Raw genomic sequence first — 22,969 nt, 5'->3', positions numbered from 1 at the left:
ATAATAACACATATAATAATAATGTGTGTGCACATGTGTGCAGAGCACTGTCCTAAGCGCTTGGGAAGTACAAGTTGGCAACATATAGAGAAGCCATATTATATAATGTATATATATATATATATATATATATATATGTAGCCAAGCAACATAATAAATTTGTTAAGCGCTTACCATGTGCAAACCACTATTCTAAGCGCTGGGTAGGATACAAGGTGATCAGGTTGTCCCACGGCGGGGGGCTCACAATCTTAATCCCCATTTTACAGATGAGGGTACTGAGGCACAGAGAAGTGAAGTGACTTGCCCAGAGTCACACAGCTGACACTTGGCGGAGCCAGGATTTGAACCCATGACCTCTGACTCTAAAGCCCGGGCTCTTTCCACTGAGCCACGCTGCTTCTCCATCCATCCATCCATCCAACCATCCATCCATTCATATTTATTAATAATAATAATCATGATGGCATTTATTAAGCACTTACTATTCATTCATTCATTCAATCGTATTTATTGAGCGCTGACTGTGTGCAGAGCACCGTACTAAGCACTGGGGAAGTACAAGTTGGCAACGTAGAGAGACGGTCCCTACCCAACAGCGGGCTCACAGTCTAGAAGGGGGAGGCAGACAACAAAACAAAACATATTAACAAAATAAAATAAATAGAATAAATATGTACAAACAAAATAAATAAATAGAGTAATAAATACTTACAAACATATATACATATATACAGGTGCTGTGGGGAGGGGAAGGAGGTATCCATCCATCCATTCATTCATCCATCCATCCATTCATATTTATTATTATTATTAATAATAATAATAATGATGGCATTTACTAAGCACTTACTATGTGCAAAGCACTGTTCCAAGCGCTGGGGAGGTTACAAAGTGAGCAAGTTGTCCCATGAGGGGCTCACAGTCTTAACCCCCCATTTTACAGATGAGGTAACTGAGGCTCAGTGAAGTAAAGTGACACCCAAAGTTACACAGCTGACAAGTGGCAGAGTCGGGATTTGAACCCATGACCTCTGACTCCAAAGCCCGGGCTCCTTCCACTGAGCCACGCTGCTTCACAGTGTGACGGACTGTGTCCCACATGATTGACTTGCCCCTACCCCAGCATTTAGAAGTGTGCACTTAGCAAATACCATCAAAAAGAAGCTTACCGTCTACAGAACAATGTACATATACATGAGAAGCAGCGTGGCTTAATGGAAAGAGCCCAGGCTTGGGAGTCAGAGGTCATGGGTTCTAATCCCGGCTCCGCCAATTGTCAGCTGTGTGACTTTGGCCAAGTCACTTAACTTCTCTGTGCCTCAGTGACCTCATCTGTAAAATGGGGATTAAGACTGTGAGCCCCACGTGGGACAACCTGATTACCTTGTATCCCCCCCAGAGCTTAGAACAGTGCTTGGCACATAGTAAGCGCTTAACAAATACTATTATTATTATTAATATTTAATTGACAGTGCCAGAACCCCAACAGTTACACTGTTCACTCCCCAAACCTTATTGACTTGAATGGATTTCGAAACAGCAAATGAAATCCCATGACCCAGCTGTTCTGTCTGGGTAATTGGCTCCATTACCCCTTAAGAGAAAGTCTCTTAATTACGTCACCCTCTAGATTTGTTTTGCTCAATAAGCGCATAATGTCTTTTATGATACGGTCCCCAGGAATTTTCTCTGGTAAAGATGAAATATTTTTGTTCTACTCCTCGGAGGAAGAAAGTGAAGGACTACTATGTGGGAATGTGATGAATCAACTAAATGCTATTTCAAAATGGTTCATAATGAGGAATCAGAAAAACGAAGCAGAAGCCTGTGAATTACATTTCTGACACAGCTTATATAAGGAAAATTGCTCATTTTCTGTAGATCCAGTAGGACTGGTAGTGGGAGAGAGTGGAGACCTGGAGACTATTAAATTGCTCATCTAATAGTCCATTTTCTCTACACTGTCTCTCTCCAGGAGTACACCAAATTGAAGTCTCTCTTACTGATTGTGAGATCAAGGTAATCTTGATCCCCACAGCACCTGTATATATGTACATATGTTTGTGCATATTTGTTACTCTATTTATTTATTTATTTTACGTGTACATATCTATTCTATTTATTTTATTTTGTTAGTATGTTTGGTTTTGTTCTCTGTCTCCCCCTTTTAGACTGTGAGCCCACTGTTGGGTAGGGACTGTCTCTATACGTTGCCAACTTGTACTTCCCAAGCGCTTAGTACAGTGCTCTGCACACAGTAAGCGCTCAATAAATACGATTGATGATGATGATGATGAAGGTAATTAACATTCTGTCCTGTGGTTTTTCTCACCTGGAGAGTGGGCATAATATTTGCACATTTTTCACCTCCATCTCAGGATGGTGGAAGTTTAATAATTCCTGTAAAGCAGATTGAGATCTTTGGAGATGAGGACCAGATTCAGCAGCTTGGCCTAGTGGATAGAGCGCGATCCTGGGAGTCAGAAGGTCATAGGTTTTAATCTCGGCTCTGCCACTTGTCTGCTGTGTGACCTTGGGTAAATCACTTAACTTCTCTGTGCCTCAGTTACCTCATCTGTAAAATGGGGATTGAGATGGTGAGCCCCATGTGGGACAGGGACTGTGTCCAACCTGATTTACTTGCATCCACCTCAGTGCTTAGTTCAGTGCCTGACACACACTAAGCGCTTAATAAATACAATTATTATTATTCCCTCTCTGTCACCTGTCTGCTCTGTGACCTTGGGCAACTCACTTCACTTCTCAGGGCCTCAGGTCCCTCATCTGTAAAATGGGGATTAAGACCGTGAGTCCCAAGTGCGACAGGGACTGTGTCCAGCTCGCTTTGCTTGTATCTCGTATGAGAAGCAGCTTGTATGAGAAGCAGCGTGGCTCAGTGGAAAGAGCCCGGGCTTTGGAGTCAGAGGTCATGGGTTCAAATCCCGGCTCCGCCAATTGTCAGCTGTGTGACTTTGGGCAAGTCACTTCACTTCTCTGGGCCTCAGTTACCTCATCTGTAAAATGGGAATCAATCAATCGCATTTATTGAGCGCTTACAGTGTGCAGAGCACTGTACTAAGCACTTGGGAAGTACAAGATGGCAACATATAGAGACAGTCCCTACCCAACAGTGGGCTCACGATTAAGACTGTTAGCCCCCCATGGGATCAACCTGATCACCTTGCAACCTCCCCAGTGCTTAGAACAGTGCTTTGCATATACTAAGCACTTAATAAATGCCATTATTATTATTATTATTATTTACCCCAGCGCTCAGTACAGTGTCTGGCACATAGTAAATGCTTAAAAATACCATTATCATTATTATTATTATTTTGAAGGGACAGCTCTCACCTCTGGGTTGCACTGTGGATGGCAGTACGGTCTCCCCAGCCGACAGCGATATGAAGCAGTGAACGGGGCAATCCACAGGCAGGACGTGAAGTAAGCCAGGGCCTGATGGGGATGCAGTCCAACCTACTGGTGTGCCTGGGGTGGGGGTCACAACTGGGGACCAGTGACCAGGGCATGGCTAGCCCACGACCCCCACAATCCTGGGGCCCAGGGAAAGCCAGGGGTATTTGTTAAGCGCTTACTATGTGCCAGACACTCTTCTAAACAGTGGGGTGGATACACGGTAATCAATTTGAACATGGTCCACGTCCCACGTGGGGCTCACAGTCATCATCCCCATTTGACAGGTGAGGGAACTGAGGCCCAGAGAAGTGAAATGACTTGCCCAGGGTCACGCAGCGGACAGGTGGCCGAGCCAGGCCTGGAACCCAGGTCCTTCCGACTCATTCATTCATTCATTCAATCGTATTTATTGAGCGCTTACTGTGTGCAGAGCACTGTACTAAGCACTTGAGAAGTACAAGTTGGCAACATATAGAGACGGTCCCTAGAAGGGGGAGATAGAGATGGTCCCTAGAAGGGGGAGACAGACAACGAAACAAAACGTGTGGGCAGGTGTCAAGTCGACAGAACAAATAGAATTAAAGCTAGATGCACCTCATTAACAAAATAAATAGAATAGTAAATAGGTACAAGTAAAATAAATAGAGTAATAAGTCTGTACAAACATATATACAGGTGCTGTGGGGAGGGGAAGGAGGTAGGGCGGGGGGATGGGGAGGAGGAGAGGAAAAGGGGGCTCAGTCTGGGAAGGCCTCTTGGAGGAGGTGAGCTTGCAGTAGGGCTTTGAAAGGAGGAAGAGAGCTAGACTCTCAGACCTGTGCTTTGTCTACTCCTCCCTTTATTTCCCAGTCTATCAAAAAGTCCTGCAGGCTGAGCAAATTCCTCCTATCTTTAGACGGTAATGTGCGGGGACACTTTCTCAAAGGATATTCCTCTTCTGATGATGCAAAGAAAGTACTGATTCTTCTGCCTTTTGATGGTAATGTGGGGAAAGCCTTTCTTCGAGAGATTTTTATTAAAAACACGTCTCCTCCAAGAGGACTCAGCCCTCATTCCTCTTCTCCCATTCCCTTCTGCATCTTCCTTGCACTTGGACTTGCATTCTTATTCACACTTCCCTCAGCACTTATGTACATATCCGTGATTCATTTATGTCTATTAATGCCCTTCTGCTCCTCTAGACTGTAAGCTTGTTGAGGGCAGAGAACGTGTCTACCACCTCTGTTCTATTGTTCTCTCCCTCTGCACACAGTAAGCCTACCTCCTTCCCTTCCCCACAGCACCTGTATGTATGTTTGTACAGATTTATTACTCTATTTATTTTACTTGTACATATTTACTATTCTATTTCGTCAATGATGTGCGTCTAGCTTTACTTCTCTTTATTCTGATGACTTGACACCTGTCCACATGCTTTGTTTTGTTGTTTGTCTCCCCCTTCTAGACTGTGAGCCCACTGTTGGGTAGGGACCGTCTCTATACGTTGCCAATCTGTACTTCCCAAGCACTTAGTACAGTGCTCTGCACACAGTAAGTGCTCAATAAATACGATTGAATGAATGAATGAATGAAAGTAAGTACTCAATAAATGCCACTGATTGATAGATCGACATTGCCATCTCCATAACACACTCTTCACAGAATTCTGCCAATCCATTGGGGGCCAAACCCACCTTTAAAAGACCTCCCGGGTCACCAGGTTTCCCCTCCGCCTGCAACCTAACAGGCCTTTCGAGTTTTGTTGCAAAGAATTTTACTGCAATAGGCAGAGGGGAAGAGGAAAGAGGTGGGGAAAGGGGAAGTATTGGAAAGAGCCCAGGCCTGGAAGTCAGGGGACTTGGGTTCTAATCTCAGCTCTGCTACTTTTCTGCTGTGAAACCTTGGGCAACTCACTTGACTTCTCTGAGCCTCAATTTCCTGATCTGTCAAATGGGGTTACAAGACCTGTTCACTCTCCCCTTTAGATTGCGATTCCTGGCGGGAACAGAGATGGTGTCTGACCTGATTAACTTGTATTTACCCCATCTGTTCATTCAATTGTACTTACTGAATGCTTACTGTATGCAGAGTACTGTACTAAGCACTCGGGAGAGTAGACTAGAACAATCCCCGCCCAAAACGAGCTTATGGTCTAGAGGTGGGGAGACAGATATGAATACAGATAAATAAAATTACAGATATGTATATAGGTGCTGTGGGGCTGGGGGGGTGGGAAGAGCAAAGGGAACAAATCAGGGTGATGCAGAAGGGAGTGAGAGATGAAGAAAGGTGGGGCTTAGTCTGGGAAGGCCTCTTGGAGGAGATGTGCCTTCAATAAGGCTTTGAAGGCGGAGAGAGTAATTGTCTGTCCGATTAGAGGGAGGGCGTTCCAGACCAGAGACAGGACATGGGCTAGGGGTCAGCAGATAAATAGGCGAGCTCGAGACTTAGTGAGACGGTTAGCACTAGAGGAGCCAAGTGTGCGTCCTGGGTTGTAGGAGAGTAGTGAGGTGAGGTAGAAGGGGGCAAGGTGGTGGACTGCTTTAAAGCCAATGGTGAGGAGTTTTTGTTCGATGCGGAGGTGGATGGGCAACCATTGGAGTTTTCTGAGGAATGGAGTGATGTCCTGAATGTTTTTGTAGAAAATGACGCAGCGCTTTGCATGCAGTAAGTGCTTAACTGATACCACAATTATTATTACCGAGAGAGGGTAGGGCGCGTCTTAGAGGGTATGATCAGGCAGAGCATGTCTTGGCAGGGAGGTTGAACCCCGGGAGTTGCACGGGCCATGAACCACCAGAACGACCAGGCTGTGAGCTTGGCTGTAGACTGCAAACTCACTGTGGGCAGGGAACTGGTTTATCAACTCTGTTGTACTGTACTCTCAATCAATCAATCAATCAATCGTATTTATTGAGCGCTTACTATGTGCAGAGCACTGTACTAAGCGCTTGGGAAGTACAAATTGGCAACATATAGAGACAGTCCCTACCCAACAGTGGGCTCACAGTCTAAAAGGGGGAGACAGCGCTTAGTACAATGCTCTGCATATAGCAAGCGCTCAATAAATATAATTGATTAATTGATTCTCTAGCCACTCCTTCTCAGTCTCCTCTGCTTCCCACTCTCTAACTGTGGGAATCCCTCAAGGCTCAGTTCTGCATCCTCCTCTAATCTCCACCTCTACCAATTCCCTCAGAGATCTCATCCATTCCCACAGCCTCAACTACCCTCTCCAAGTAGATGATTCTCAAATTTACCTCTCCAGCCATGATCTCTCTTCTTCTCTGCAGAGTCCCATCTCCTCATGCCTTCGGGACATCTCTACCTGGATGTTCCACTGGATGGAGAAGAAACTTAACATATCCAAAACAGACAACATATCCAAACTTAACATATTGGAAAGAGCCCAGGCCCGGGAGTCAGAGGCCCTGGATTCTGATCCCAGATCTGTCTGCTGCGTGAGGTTGGGCAAGTCACTTAACTTCTCTGTGTCTCAGTTACCTCATCTGTAAAATGGGGATTAAAACTGAGCCCCATGTGGGACATGGACTGAGTCCAATTTGATGACCTTGTACCTACCCCAATGCTTAGCATAGTGTCTGGCACACAATAAGTGCTTAACAAATACCATTAAAAAGCAAGAGTAACAAACAAAAAACCAAACCCCTTATTTTGCCACCCAAACCCTTTCCTCCTCATCTCTTTCCTATCACTGTAGACAATAATAATAATAATAATAATGATGACATTTATTAAGCGCTTACTATGTGCAAAGCACTGTTCTAAGCGCTGGGGAATTTACAAGGTGATCAGGTTGTCCCACGTGGGGCTCACAGTCTTAATCCCCATTTTACAGAGGAGGTAACTGAGGCCCAGAGAAATGAAGTGACTTGCCCAAAGTCACACAGCTGACCAGAGGCAGAGCCGGGATTTGAACCGATGACCTCTGACTTCAAAGCCCGGGCTCTTTCTGCTGAGCCACGCTGCTTCCCTACTTCCCAAGCACTTAGTACAGTGCTCTGCACACAGTAAGCGCTCGATAAATATGACGGAATGAATGAACGAATGAATGAAGCACTGTTCTAAGTGCTGGGGGGTTGCACGGTGATCAGATTGCCCCCCGTGGAGCTCACAGTCTTCATCCCCGTTTTACAGAGGAGGTAACTGAGGCCCAGAGAAGTGAAGTGACTTGCCCAAAGTTATACAGCTGACAAGGGCATCCACCACGTACCCACATCAGAGCAGAAGGGCCTGCTTTCTGGGGCCCCCTGAAGTACCCAGATATGGCTTCGCAGGCCAGCCACTCACTTGGATCCCGGAGGAGTTGGGCCATGATGGACACAGGACGCCTTTCGCCATTAGTCGCACGGCTCCCGATCAGCGTGTCCGCCACGTGGCCGAGGCTCAGCTCCACCATCCCCGATTCTAACTTCCTGCAGAAGAAGTCAGGGGAGCCGGTGCCGATGGCCAAATGCACTGCGTACGTCAGGGTCTCCCGGACGGTGAGGTAGCCCAGAAAGGTGTCCTCCTCCAACAGCGGTGGAGAGGACACTGAAGTCAGTCCAGCCCCACACTGAAGACCTGCAGCAGCTGTCAGACCGCAGGGCATAGGAGATGCCATCCTGAAACTGGTCGGGGCGCGGCCACACACGTCTCCCACCAGTGTCCCCTGCTGCCTCAGCCGCCCCGACAGCGCGTCCGGCAGCGTGGCCCTCCCGGAACCTGAGCTCCCCAGGACCCCCAGCATCTGCCCACTCTCTAGGTACGGCGAGACACCCTTCAGGATCTGCCAGGTCTACTTCTGCCTCTGACCCCGGCGGCCCACCGAGGCCCGGCTCGCTTGCCAAGGGCACACAGCTGACAAGCGGCGGAGTCGGGTTTTGAACGCCTGACCTCTGACTCCAAAGCCCGGGCTCTTGCCACTGAACCACACTGCTTCTCTATACTGTACTATACTATACTGTAATATACTATGTACTATCCTATTCCCAAGCGCTTAGTACAGTGCTCTACACACTGTAAGCGCTCAATAAATAAATACGATTGAATGAATGAACGATACAGTCCCCAAAGCTATATCTTCCACTATCCTCCCTGTCTCAAAAGCCCGCAAACCTGGCATTATCCTCAACTCATCTCTCACATTCAGCCCACATATTCAATCTGTCACTAAATTCTGTTGGTTCTATCTTCACGATATGGCTAAAATCCACCCTTCCTTCTCCATCCAAACTGCTACTATGCTGATCCAAGCACTTATCATATTCTGCCTTGACGTCTATGACGTCAGCTTCGTCACTGACCTCCCTGCCTCTTATCTCTCCCACTCCTGTCTTTAATTCACTCTGCGGACCAGATCATTTTTCTAAAAAAAATTCAGTCCACATCTCCCCAAGTGGTTGCTTATCCACCTCTACATCAAATAGAAATGTCTTGCCATTATTTTTAAAGTACTCAATCAGCTCATTCATTCATTCATTCATGCAATCGTATTTATTGAGCACTTACTGTGTGCAGAGCACTGTACTAAGCGCTTGGGACTCACCCCCTCCTACCTTACCTTGCTGCTTACCTGCTGCAATCCAGTCCATATACTTCAATCCTCTAATGCCAATTTACTCACAGTACCTCAATCTCACCCATCTTGCCACCAACCCCTTTTCCATTCTCTCTCTCGCGTGGAATTCCCCCCTGTCCTATATCTGACAGACCATCACTCTCCCCACTTTTAGAGGCTTATTAAAATCCCATCTCTTCCAAGAGGCCTTCTTCGAAGATGTCCTCTATTCCCTTGCTCCCTCCCCCTTCTGCATCAACTATGCCCTTGGATCTGCCTGCTTTAGACACTCGATATTTACCCCACCCTCAGCCCCAGAGCACTTATTGTACATAGCCACAATTTATTTTAACATCCGTTTTCCCCACAACGAGCTCACACTCTAGGAGGCTATACCATTGATTGACTGATTAACAAATACTTCCCTGGATTACTCTTAAGACCTACTGAATTTTAGAAAGGCATAAGTTGATTCCAGTGCTGACGTAGCCAGTTGGAGAATAGCCACTGGTAACAAGCTTTAGCTCATTGTGGACAGGGGATGTGTCTATTTATTGTTATACTGTAATCTCCCAACCGCTTAGTACAGTGCTGTGCACATTGTAAGCGCTTAATAAATATGATTGAAAAGACCATATCTACATGGGATACAGTGGAGTTGGGGAAGGCCTGATATCCATCACACCAGGTGGAACTTAGGGTGTATGGGAAACAAACAATTATTCAGTTGTGGTTTTACCTAGCAGGGTATTTCAGTAACCAAGCCTCTGCAGTCAGTAAGCGAATGGGTATTTCACTTCCTTTCCGCATGAAAAAAGAGAAGCAGCGTGGAAAGATCCCAGACCTGAGAGTCGGAGGACCTGGGTTCTAATCCCTGCTCCACCACTTGTCTGCTGTGAGACCACGGACAAGTCATTTAGCTTATCTACACCTCAGTTTCTTCATCTGAAAAATGGGGATTAAAGCCATGAAATCCCATGTGGGATGTGGACTGTGTCCAATCCGATTATCTTGCCTCTACCTTAGGGTTTAATACATTTCCTGGCACTTAGTATATGCTTAACAAATGCCTAGAAAAAACATTACGCCCTTTGGATACACATGAGAAAGTAGTACTATCTATTTGACACATCTTCTGGACTCTGGAGAATCAATTCCTTAGTACAAGTGCTTCTACCGCTCAGTAAATACCATTAATCGACTGAAGATTTTGGGCAGACAGCAAGGAAACACAATATCAAGGATCCAAGAAAATAAATTTATTAAATTTTGAAAGGAAAAAAATCCACAGACATAAAGGAAGTTAAATACAAACCGAAAGTCACAACTGTTCATAGTGATGAGTAATGGCTTGCGTAACCAGTAAAGTACCAAAATGACATTCTGAGATTGATTGAGGTATTTAACTATTTTTGGCTATAGAAACTTTTTCAGCCTGTAGTAATATAGTAGGAGACTTTTTCCAAACACATACAGAGCTTGTAACTGAAATAATTTTACACTTATGAAATTTTACGTGAAACTAAATAACGCAGCCGTTAGAAAACTGTAGCAGCAAGTTAGCAGAAGGTCTAATAAACAGTTACAGAAAAGGAACACGGTGAACTACTAAAACTCAAATCCACTATTGACTGTTCCTTCAGGATAAAGGGAAACCTAAGTCCCTGATTGTAGCCCATAAATGTTTGTGCTACACGGGCAAAAACTGTTTATCGTCTCTAGGCCTTACGTAAGCTCGTTATGGGCAGGGAACGTGTCTACCGACTCTTTTATATTGTACTCTCCCAAGTGCTTAGTTCAGTGTCTGCACACAGTAGGCGCTCAATAAATACCACTGATTGAATACTGTAAAGTTAATCTTGCCGAGGCCATTCCCATTTTCTCATTGGTTGACGAATGTAGGTCATTTTAGCTTGAGGTATGACTTCTCTCTCTTGTAATATGGTTTGCGGACATTTTCCTATGCTGGTATTTTCTCTTGACTGGGGAAAACTGAGGCCTGTGAGATGGAAGTCGGTAAACTTCCAGTAAAAGTTGGATGGGGAGAAACTCAGAGTCTTTGCCTAAAATGAGTGTTTGGATCATCGGTGACTTGAAACTGGTCCCGATTACATGGGTTACAGGCTAGCTTGACTGTATGTGTCTGGTGTAGGCTGGAAAACGAAAGAATATCTCTTGATCCGCATCTCTCTCCTTTCCCGTCCCCTATTAACTTCATTCATCCTGTTTCAACATACAAAAGGCTTTATCGGGACCTGACCGGCCCACGAAAATAATGGAGCGACTCGGCTTCTATAAGAAAATATACTGCTACCAAGTGTCCAGAGCTTATTTTTATTACCTTTGTGAACTTCAAAACCACCCCGACTGTAGTGTTTATTTCTGCTACTTTTTCTATCTAAATGGATTGGCACAGCCTGAATTCAGCGAAGGATTGATTCCCTCGCCCCACCCTCGAATAAGTGTTCAGTAAAGCTTGCGTTTGCTTCAAAACTGGAACTTACGGATCTAGCATTAGAAGTCTGGTGATCTAAGAATGCAAGTCACTAAAATCCCTTCCGAGCTTTCTCTGGATATTTTGGGAGGTGTAAAAATGGCACTGTAAAAAACTAATTCATTTTTTTGCTTTCTATGGTGTCGCCGTGACTAAGGCAGAAATCGGCGTCAGTCTCACAACAGCGACTACATTCTTCAGAGGGATCATTGTAATCAAAATACAGTACACAGTGTGTAGTGTAATATAAAACAGGCATGCTTTATGTCTAGAATATTAAAATAGCTTTATTAATTTGTATGTTAAAATAAATGTTTGACTTACCCAAACTACTTTTTGCTTCCCCACCTCTATTTAACTTTAATTTCCAATTACTGGTAAAAAAAACCTCAGCGAACGGTACGATTTGCATTAGATTCTCCTGAACTGCAAAACCCCCTGATTTTAGCTTTTTCGAAAAGCACGATTTACTGTACATTAAAAACACTGTCATTCGATGCTTAGTATCACGAAATCAACACCCACGATAACAAGACAATCACCGCTACTACACAGTCTTCGGAGACGACTCTTAAAAATATTTACAGGGCACAAGAGGAATTGTGGGATTAATATTCCGTCGTGTTTCAATGTTTCGGGAGAAAGCATAAAGAACCACACACACACACAAAACATAAAGACAAAACAAAGGTTGAAGCGTCGTTTGGGTACGAGACCAAGCCAACACTGTGCAGCTACATACGTCTGCGCGGAGAAAACAAGAGGCTAAGGCAGAATTTTGTTCAGTTGGTCTGTGCTCACGTAGCCGCACGATGTGAGAAATTCTTTGTTTGGGACTGGCAGGGCAGTGGCGTTGAGCACGAGGCCCTGCGGTGACTGAATGATGTGAATGGAGGTATAGTCCGGAACGGGCGTCTCAGGGTTTGAGGCTTCTGCTGGCATTCCGGAGCTCACAGAAGTAGTGGTAAGGCTTTCTGTGGTGAAATACACATCCTCCTGAGGGCACCTCGGTGCCACGGGTGGCTCTGCCCCTTTGGGAGGGGCCGCGGCGATGGACTTTTTCACGTCCGCCTCGCAGAAGTAGGCGTTGTCCGTGGTGGGGTTGGGTCTACCGAGCGAGGTGGATTCTGGCAGCGCATCACACCGCGTTCGCCCCGCCTTGTTTCTCGGCCCCGGAGAAAGGACGACGCTTCCTCCTGGAGTGATGTCGCTTACCTGGGCGTAAAAGTCGATGTTGGCCAGTGAGCTGTGGTTGCTCAGCTGAGAGTGGACCGGTGGGCTCTTCGACTCGACGCCGTCGATCAAAAGTGGTCTTGGCTTGGAACTGACCGGTGAGAGGGGGTCGCGGGGCTCCGGGGAGTCCGGGGTGCTCAAAACGGAAGGCGCGTCGTCGTCGGTCTTCTGGTCGAGGCACAAGAGATCCCCTTCCTCCTTGGTTTTCGGCATCTGGGCCGCCTCTGAGGACAGATCGCCCGTGTCACTGGCACCGAAATCTACCTCCAGAATGTCTGGCTCATAACAGCTAGTTCGTCCTGAGTCGTCATCCTTGGCCCCGAGGCAGTTGAGAGACTTCAGATGGTCGTCGTTCAGCAGTCTGTCCGTGTCCGATCCTTCGGTCTTTTCTTCGGGGTCGTCGATGTCCAGTTCGATGAATTCCACCCAGGAGTCATCGTTGTAAAATTCAGGTTTGTAGCTGTCGTGGCTGGCTAAAATCGTGTTCACCTCTTCCAGCTTCCCTTTCTGCGTGACAAACGGAAAAGGAAATGCAGTGAGACGTGATCAAGTGATCAAGTAACATGTTGCTTGGGAAACATAATAATAATACTCATAATAGTAATAATAATAACAGTACTTGTTAAGTGCGTACTACATACCAAGCATTGTTCTAAGTGCTGGGGTAGATACAAGTCAATCAGGCTGGACACAATCCCTGTCCCCCATGGGACTCACACTCTTAATCCCCATTTTACAGATGAGGGAACGGAGGGAGGCCCAGAGAAGTGAAGTGACGTACCCAAGGTACATAGCAGACATGTGGTGGAGCCGGGATTAGAATCCAGGTCCTTCAGACTCTCAGCCCATGGATTTATCCACTACGCCACACTGCTTCTCTTCATTTGCTCAGGGTCAAGGAATGTGAAGTGACACACCAGTTCTTACTCCACAGTGTTTCTAGAATTTGCTTCTTCCTCTCTGTCCAAACTGCTGCCACTTGATCCAAGAGATTGTCATATCCCCACTTGACTACTATGTTCAGTCTGGTACGGTCTGCCTTGCTTTCAATCTCTCCTCTTACCAGTCCATACTTTATTCTGCTGCCCAGATTATTTTCTTGAAGCATAGTTCTACACGCAACCTCTCCAAACGTTCCCAAACCTTCAAGGGTTACCTATTCCTCTCTGCACCCAACAACACCTCTTTAGCCCCGGCTTAAAGGCACCCAATCAACTCTCTCCCTCCCATTTATTCTTTCTGTTTTTCCACTATGTCCAAGGAGGCATGTTTGGCTCCTCTCAAGTCAACCTATGTACTGTGCTTCGTTCTCATTTCTCCCCACACCGACCTCTTCCTCGCACCTTCCCTCTTGCCTGGAACTCTCTTCCTGTTCTCATCTGGCAGGACACGGCTCTCCCCATCTTCAAAGTCAGTCTGTCAGTCCATCAATCATATTTATTAAGTGCTTACTGCGTGCAGAGCACTGTACTAAGCAACTGGGAGAGTATAATATAAAAATATTGTTATAGTACAGTGCTCTGCACACAGTAAGCGCTCAATAAATATGATTGAATGAATATTGTTGGAACACGCACATATACATACATATATACAAGGGGATACAAGGTGATCAGGTTGTCCCATGTAGGGCTCACAGTATTAATCCTCATTTTACAGATGAGGTAACTGAAGCTCAGAGAAGTTAAGTGAGTTCTCCAAGGGAGTGGATGTAGATGAAGAATATATATATTATATGTATGTATATGTATACAGGAACACACTCCCTATCCATAACACGCTTACAGTTTAGAGATTGAGTCTGTGGATTGAATGAGAGAGATGAGTTGAGGATAACACCAAGGTTTGTGAGACAGGGAGCATTAGGGTGCTGTCTTTGGTGATGGGAAAGTCAAGAGGAGGGCAAGGTTTGGGTGGGAAGAGGAGGAGTTCTGTTTAGGACATGTTAAGTTTGAGCTGTTGGTGGGACAACCAGGTAGAGATGTCCTGAAGGCAGGAAGAAATGCAAGACTGCAGAAAAGGAGAGAGATATGGGCTGGAGATATAGATTTGGGAATCATTCCCACAGAGAAGATAGCTGAAACCATGGGACTGAATAATAATAATAATAATAATAATAATAATTATTATGATGGCATTTGTTAAGCGCTTACTATGTGCAAAGCACTGTTCTAAGCGCTGGGGGGATACAAGGTGATCAGGTTGTCCCATGTAGGGCTCACAGTATTAATCCTCATTTTACAGATGAGGTAACTGACGCTCAGAGAAGTTAAGTGAGTTCTCCAAGGGAGTGGATGTAGATGAAGAACAGAAAGGGATCTAGAACTGAGCCTTGAGGGACCCCCACAGTTTGGGGGTGGGAGGCAGATGAGGATCCCATGAAAAAGATTTAGAATGAGCAGTTAGAGGGATAGGAAGAGAACCAGAGAAGCACCACGGCCTGGGATTCAGAAGGATGTGGGTTTTTTTATGGCATTTATTAAGCGCTTACTCTGTGCAAAGCACTGTTCTAAGCGCTGGGGAGGTTACAAGGTGATCAAGTTGTCCCACGGGGGGCTCACAGTCTTCATCCCCATTTTACAGATGAGGTAACTGAGGCACAGAGAAGTTAAGTGACTTGCCCAAAGTCACACAGCTGACAATTGGTGGAGCCGGGATTTGAATCCATGACCTCTGACTCCAAAGCCCGGGCTCTTTTCACTGAGCCACGCTACTTCTCTGGTTCTAATGCCGGCTCTGCTACCTGTCTGCTGTGTGACTTTAGGCAAGTCATTTCATTTCTCTCTGCCTCAGTTCCCTCACCTGTAAAATGGGGATTAAGACTGTGAGCCCCATGGGGCCAAGGACTGTGTCCAATCTAATTAGCTTGTATCTAACCCAGGGCTTACTACAGTGCCTGACACATAGTAAACACTTTACAAATAACATAAAAAGCAACCAGGAGAGCCTGTGTCAGTGAAGCCAAGGCTGGATACTGTTTCCTGGAGAAGGGGATGGTCCACAGTGTCACTAATTCATTCAATCGTATTTATTTAATGCTTACTGTGTGCAGAGCACTATACTAAGCATTTGGGAGAGTACAATACAATAATAAACATATTTCCAGCCCACAACGAGGTTGTAGTCTATACGGGAGGACCAAGTGCTTGCTATAGTACTCTGCACACAGTAAGCGCTCAATAAACACTACTGGATTGTGAGCGCTATCTATGATGGGAAACAAGGCTAGGTTGGGGAGGTCAAGTGAAGGTTGTTTATTACCTTTAGGAAATCTGGGTCGATCCCTTTAATCTTGGGAACCGGAACCGGAGGGAGAATCAACATCTTGATCCTGGAAAATAAATCCATTTTCAGTCTGAAGTACGGTTCAAACATGGCTTTATTTAGAAAAGAGCCGTTTTGGCACCGGGCTGCTTTTCCACTCATTCATTCATTCATTCAATTGTACTTATTGAGCGCTTACTGTGTGCAGAGCACTGGACTAAGCGCTTGGGAAGTACAAGTTGGCAACATATAGAGACAGTCCCTAACCAACAACGGGCTCACAGTCTAGAAGGGGGAGGCAGACAACAAAACAAAACATGTGGACAGGCGTCAAGTCATCAGAACAAATGGAATTAAAGCTAAATGCACATCATTAACAAAACAAATAGAATAGTAAATATGTACAAGTAAAATAAATAGAGTAATAAATCTGTACAAACATATATACAGGTGTTGCTCATTGTGGGCAAAGACTCAAACAATTAGTCAATCAATCAGTTGTCTACATTGAGTCTTACTGTGTGCAGAACACTGTACAGGGCGCTTGGGAGAGTGCAATAGAACAGTTGATAGATACGTTCCCTGTCCATGCTGAGCTTACAGTCTAGAGGGGGACCCTGGGCTGGATTGCTGGAGTGGTGAGATATTATTCTTTTATTGTAACATCAACTAAGCTCAAAATTCCCCTACGAGCCCTCTCCTCTGCCATGCCCATGCACTGTGTCTTGTCCTGCCTTATGCCGTTGAGTCGTCTCCGACCCATAGCGACGCCACGGACACATCTCTCCCAGAACGCCCCACCTCCATCCGCAATCGTTTCGATAGTGGATCACAGGGTTTTCTTGGTAAAAATACAGAATTGGTTTACCGTTGCCTCCTTCCGTGCGGTCAACTTGGGTCCCCACCCTCGATTCTCTCCCATGTTGCAGCGGCCCAGCATGGGTGAGTTTGACTTGTAGCAGATTGCCTGCCATCCTCTAACGACTGCCCAAGCTAGACAACAATCAATCAATCGTATTTATTGAGCGCTTACTGTGTACAGAGCACTGTACTAAGCGCTTGGGAAGTACAAGTTGGCAACATATAGATGGAATGGGTAGGCCTTGTTTGACTCTCAAACCCTTCTAGACTGTGAGCTCACTGTTGGGTAGGGACTGTCTCTATATGTTGCCAACTTGTACTTCCCAAGCGCTTAGTACAGGGCTCTGCACACAGTTAGCACTCAATAAATACGATTGACGATGATTGATGATGAGGGATTTGTTATTCACCTCACCCTCAGCCCCACAGCACTTACATACATCAATCAATCAGTCATATTTATTGAGCACTTCCTATGCGCACAGCACTGTACCTCATGCTTGGGCCAGTACAATGTAACAAAATAACAGAGGTAATAGACATGTTCCCTGCCCACAAAGAGCTTACAGCCTAGAGGGGGAGGCAGACATTGATAGGCACATATATACTGTGGGGCTGAGGTAGGGATGAATAAAGGGAGCAAATCCCAAGTGTAAGGGTGACATAGAAGGGAGTGGGAGAAGAGAAAATGAGGGCTTAGTCAAGGAAGTCCCCTTGGAAGAGACATACCTTCAATAAGGCTTTGAAGGTGGGAAGAGTAATTTCCTGTCAGATATGAAGAGAGAGTAGGTTCCAGGCCAGAGGCAGGATGTGCATGAGAGGTCAGTGGTGAAGTAAAGTATACATATCCTTACATATCCTTAAACCCTGCCCCCTCCCTTATCTATTTATTTCAATGTCTGTCTCCCCCTCTTGAAGGCAGTGATTGTGTTTATCAACTCTACGGTATTGTACTCTCCCAAGCACTCCGTACAGAGTTCACCACACAGGGTGTTCGATTAATACCTCTGATTGCTTTGCTTTTGTTCTATTCATCATTTTAACCTCTCCAGGTATGTAATGATAATAATAACAATAATTTTGGTACTTGTTAAGCATTTACTATGTGCTAAGCACTTTTCCAAAAGTAATCGAGTTAGACCCAGCACCTGTCCCACATGGGGGACACGGTCTTAATCCCCATTTTCCACATGAGGCTCAGGGAAGTGAAGTAACTTCCCCAGGGCCACACAGCAGACACGTGGCGGAGCCCGGGATTAGAACCCAGGTCCTTCTGAGTCCCAGGCCCATGCTTTATCTACGAAGCCATGCTGCTGCATGTTTGACTCCAGTCCTTTCCTCCTCCCTTCTCTCAAAGTGCCCCATTTGTACATTTCCCCAAGACTAGGTTCAGTTACCTTGTGGGCAGGGAATGTGTCTACCAACTCTGTTGTATTGTACTCTCCCAAGTGCTTAGTGCAGTGCTTTGCCCACAGTTAGTGCTCAATAAACACCACTGATTGGTTGATGCATTGATTTTCTGACCACTCTTTCATTCATTCATTCATTCATTCATTCAATCGCATTTATTGAGCGCTTACTGTGTGCACAGCACTGTACTAAGCGCTTGGGAAGTACAAGTTGGCAGCATATAGAGACAGTCCCTACCCAACAACGGGCTCACAGTCTAGAAGGGGGAGACAGACAACAAAACAAAACAAGTAACCAGGTATCAATACCATCAGAATAAATACAGTTATAGCTATATACACATCATTAATAAAATAGAATAGTAAACATGTACAAGTAAAATAAATAGAGCAATAAAGCTATACAAACCTATATACAGGTGCTGTGGGGAGGGGAAGGAAGTAGGGCAGGGGGGATGGGGAGGAGGAGAGGAAAAAGGGGGCTCAATAAATACTACTGAAAATTTGGACACAGCCTTGCTGCATTCAGCTTATATCAACAGCAGGTTTTCAACAGTCAATTTTATTAAATTCTAGGAGATTTATAATCACTTTTCAGAATCCGGGCCAGAACTTCAAGCCCGCATGAGACCAATTTCTGTGTTAATGCCAAGAAAAAACAAGCACAGTGTGTCTCTATTATATAATCTGCAAGGGGAAAAACAATTTTAGCACCAATCATCATAGAAGAAGCAGATGTTGCAGTGGATAGAGCCTGGGCCTGGGCCTCAGAGGGTCATAGGTGCTAATCCCGGCTCCGCCATTTGTGTGCTGTGTGGCCTTGGACAAGTCACTTCACTTCTCTGTGCCTTAGTTACCTCATCTTTAAACTGAGGATTAAGACTGTAAGCCTTATTTGGGACAGGGGCTGTGTCCAACCCGATTTGCTTGTATCCACACCAATGCTTAGTACGGTGCCTGGCACAAATACCACAAATTATTAACAAATACCACAATTATAACTATTATTTGCTTCCTAATTTGCATAGTGACTCTCAAAGATTGAAAAAAAACCCTCCAAATGCTGAAGGCATTTTGGTAGCTTGCCTACTTGTCATCAAAAATTTTGTGTGATCTCAAAAGCCATATAGGACCTTGGGTAGGATACACAACTTCTCCGAAACCTCTCAGTTTCCTTATCTGTAAATAACAGTGTCCTTGTTCTGCATCTTATTTCCACCCTCTAGACTGCAAGCTCATTGTGGGCAGGCAATGTGTCGATCAATTCTGTTATATTGTATAGAGAAGCAGTGTGGTTCAGTGGAAAGAGCCCGGGCTTGGTAGTCAGAGGTCGTGGGTTCTAATCCCACCTCCGCCACTTGTCAGCTGTGTGACTTTGGGCAAGTCACTTGACTTCTCTGTGCCCAGTTCCCTCATCTGTAAAATGGGGATGAAGACTGTGAGCCCCACGTGGGACGACCTGATGGCCTTGTATCTACCCAAGTACTTAGAATAGTGCGTGGTATATAGTAAGTGCTTAACAAATACCAACATTATTATCATTATTATTATTACTCTCCCAAGTGCTTACTGCAGTGCTCTCCACACAGTAAGCACTCAATAAGTACCACTGATTGATCGATTGATCAAAGACCAGCGGGTCTGGCTTGGCAAAACTGCTAACCTTGTCTGAGCCATGGGGACTTGTCACCTCATCTGTAAAATGGGGATGAAGACTGCGAGCCCCATGTGGGACAGGGACTGTGTCCAACCTGGTTAACTTGCATCTACCCCAGCGCTTAATACAGTGCCTGGCACAGAGTAAGCACTTAACAAATTCCTCCCAAAATAAAGATAATCAGGTTGGATATAAGTCCCTGACCCACAAGGGGCTAACAGTGTAAGTAGAGTGGAGAATAGGTACTTAATTTTCATTTCACAATTGAGGAAACTGAGGCACAGAGCAGTTAAGTGTCCTAGCCAAGGTCACGTTTGGCTTATTAGAGACCATTTGTTCAAGGTCCCTCCTGCCCTGACTCTGGCTCGGATGGTCTCTGGCAGTGAATGTGTCTATTGTTATACTGCTATTGTTATACTGTTATATTGTTATTGTTTATGTTATATAGGGATTGCAGCGTGGTTTAGTGGAAAGAGCCCGGGCTTGGGAATCAGAGGTCGTGGGTTCTCATCCCGGCTCCACCACTTGTCAGCTGTGTGACTTTGGGCACATCACTTACCTTCTCTGAGCCTCAGCTACCTCATCTGTAAAATGTGGATTAAGACCGTGGAACAACCTAATTGCTACCCCAGCGCTTAGAACAGTGCTTGGCACATAGTAAGCGCTTTAACAAATACCATCATTATTATTATTATTAGTATTACTGAACTTTCCCAAGTGTTCAGTACAGTGCTTTGCATACAATAAGCGCTCACTAAATATTATTGAATGAATGAGTAGTAAGTGCTCAATAAATACCATTGATTGATTGACTGAAACAGCTCAGGGCATAGTTATGCTTTAGAGAAGGCCCTTCCAAACATACCTTTGCTGCTTAGTAAAAACGAGTATGAAAAACAGCACAGTCAGCCCAAATATTCCCAAGATGATAACCAAAAACCAGGGGAACTGGATATCTGAAACACACAATAAAAATCACACTGGTGGGCACTTGTGAGTCAGTTTTCAATAGGAAAAAGAGGCAGCGATTTGTTGTCCAAGAAATGAACTGAGCAGTTGCTAATTTGACACTCAGCAGAACTGAATACATTTGCTTTTCATTATGCCCATTCAAGACATCCCGCAGTCACACACACAAAGCTTAACTAGTCTTGAATATACCATTATGGTGATTATCCCAATTAGTCAGGACAGGTCATGGCCCCATCCGGCCTAGGTACAACTGTGATTCCCATCATCCGCTCTGGTGGCAGGGTGGCTGGAACCGCTCTCTCACCCTTGCCAGCAGCGCCGATGAGAGTGACCAGTTTCCCTTCTTGACATGGCATGCCTGGCTTGCCTCCACATCACTGGGACAATCTCAGCCCTTGTGCCCATTCTGCATACACCAATCATGGTCCTTACCGATGCCGGACAGAGGAAGGGATCCCTGAGACCAATGTCCCTTCCTCTCCAGCTGAATGCTTCAATTACTCCTTCTTTTCTTCCTTCCTTTCTTTCTTCCTTCCTTCCTTCCTTTCCTCCCTCCTTCCCTCCCTCCTTCCCTCCCTCCCTCCTTCCTTCCTTCCTTCCTTCCTTCCTTCCTTCCTTCCTTCCCTCCTTCCCTCCCTCCCTCCTTCCTTCCTTCCTCCCTTCCCTCCCTCCCTCCTTCCTTCCTTCCTCCTTCCTTCCTTCCTTCCCTCCCTCCTTCCCTCCCTCCCTCCTTCCTTCCTTCCTTCCTTCCCTCCCTCCCTCCTTCCTTCCTCCCTTCCCTCCCTCCTTCCCTCCCTCCTTCCTTCCTTCCCTCCCTCCCTCCCTCCTTCTTTCTTTCCTTCCTTTCTTTCTTCCTTCCTTCCTTCCCTCCTGCCCTCCCTCCTTCCTTCCTTCCTCCCTCCCTTCCCTCCCTCCTTCCTTCCCTCCTTCCTTCCCTCCTTCCCTCCCTCCCTCCTTCCTTCCCTCCTCCCCTCCCTCCCTCCTTCCTTCCCTCCCTCCCTCTCTCCCTCCTTCCTTCCCTCCCTCCCTCTCTCCTCCCTCCTTCCTTCCCTCCTTCCTTCCTTCCTTCCCTCCTTCTTCCCTCCCTCCCTTCCTCTTGCTCTCTCTCCTCTCTCCTTCTTTCTCTCTTTTTAATCCCAGCTCTACCACTTGTCTTCTGTGTGACTTTGGGCCAGTCACTTACCTTCTCTGTGCCTCCGTTACCTCATCTCTAAAATGAGAATTAAATCCTCTTTCCTCATGTGGGACAGGGACTGGATATGACCCAATTAACCTGTACCTACCCCAGCATTTAAAACAGTTCTTCACACATAGTAAGCACTTAACAAATCCTATTATTATTAGTAGTAGTATCTTTCTTTCTTACCTTCCTCACAAAGAAGTGAGCTCATCTGGGGAAGAGCCACATAAAGGGTCTCACTGAACTCCCCATATTTCTCAGAGGTCCGTTGTCTACATCTGACTCGAATTTCATACTCTCTGTCCACCTTCAGGGAATACAAGGGGATGTATGTCGTGCGGACGGGCTCCAGCTACGAAAAATAAAAATGTTCATTTGTTCATCCATTCCTTCAATTGCATTTACTGAGTGCTTACTGTGGGCAAAGCACTGAATGAAATGCTGATTAGTAAAGATACTTACTCTCTATCTGTAGATGCACTGAAGTTCCCCCACAAAAGATACCATGGAAAACTTTAATGACAGATAGTATTTCTTTTCAAAGGGTGGGGGGCTTTTGGACAAAGAACCCAAAGCACTTTATAGACATTTAAAGGGACCTCAGGCTTGAGGGATGCCTTGTGATTAAAAACAATAATAACAACGATGATACGAATTGTGGTACTTATTATACGCTCTAGATTGCAAGCTCGCCTCTCCACTGTAAGCTCGTTGTGCGAGCAGGGAATGTAGCTACCAACTCTGTTGTATTGTACCCTCCCGAGCGCTTAGGAAGTGGTCTGCACACAGTAAGTGCCTAATAAGTACCATTAGTTGGTTGATGTGGCAAGAACTGTTCCAAGCAGATGGATAAGACTGTGAGCCCACTGTTGGGTAGGGACCGTCTCTATATGTTGCCAACTTGTACTTCCCAAGTGCTTAGTACAGTGCTCTGCACATA

General features: G+C 45.6%; 1 protein-coding gene across 3 annotated transcripts in view; it reads right to left on the bottom strand.

Moving 5' to 3' along the window:
- Positions 1-10,203: 10,203 nt before the first annotated feature.
- GHR (growth hormone receptor) overlaps positions 10,204-22,969 on the bottom strand; it is a 198,769-nt gene continuing 186,003 nt past the window's right edge. For all 3 annotated transcript variants that reach the window (XM_038743638.1, XM_038743637.1, XM_038743639.1), the window contains 4 exons: positions 22,216-22,381; positions 20,743-20,833; positions 15,948-16,017; positions 10,204-13,193 (listed from right to left, as the gene is read on the bottom strand). In XM_038743638.1, coding sequence (XP_038599566.1) covers positions 12,219-13,193; positions 15,948-16,017; positions 20,743-20,833; positions 22,216-22,381 — 1,302 coding nt within the window. In that variant the 3' untranslated portion in view covers positions 10,204-12,218. The remainder of the gene's footprint in view (positions 13,194-15,947; positions 16,018-20,742; positions 20,834-22,215; positions 22,382-22,969) is intronic.

This window comes from Tachyglossus aculeatus, chromosome 3 (assembly GCF_015852505.1).
Source record: "Tachyglossus aculeatus isolate mTacAcu1 chromosome 3, mTacAcu1.pri, whole genome shotgun sequence".
NCBI classification, from domain to species: Eukaryota; Metazoa; Chordata; class Mammalia; order Monotremata; family Tachyglossidae; genus Tachyglossus; species Tachyglossus aculeatus.
Note: the sequence above shows the minus strand (reverse complement) of the source record. Positions and strands in the feature narration are given on the sequence as shown.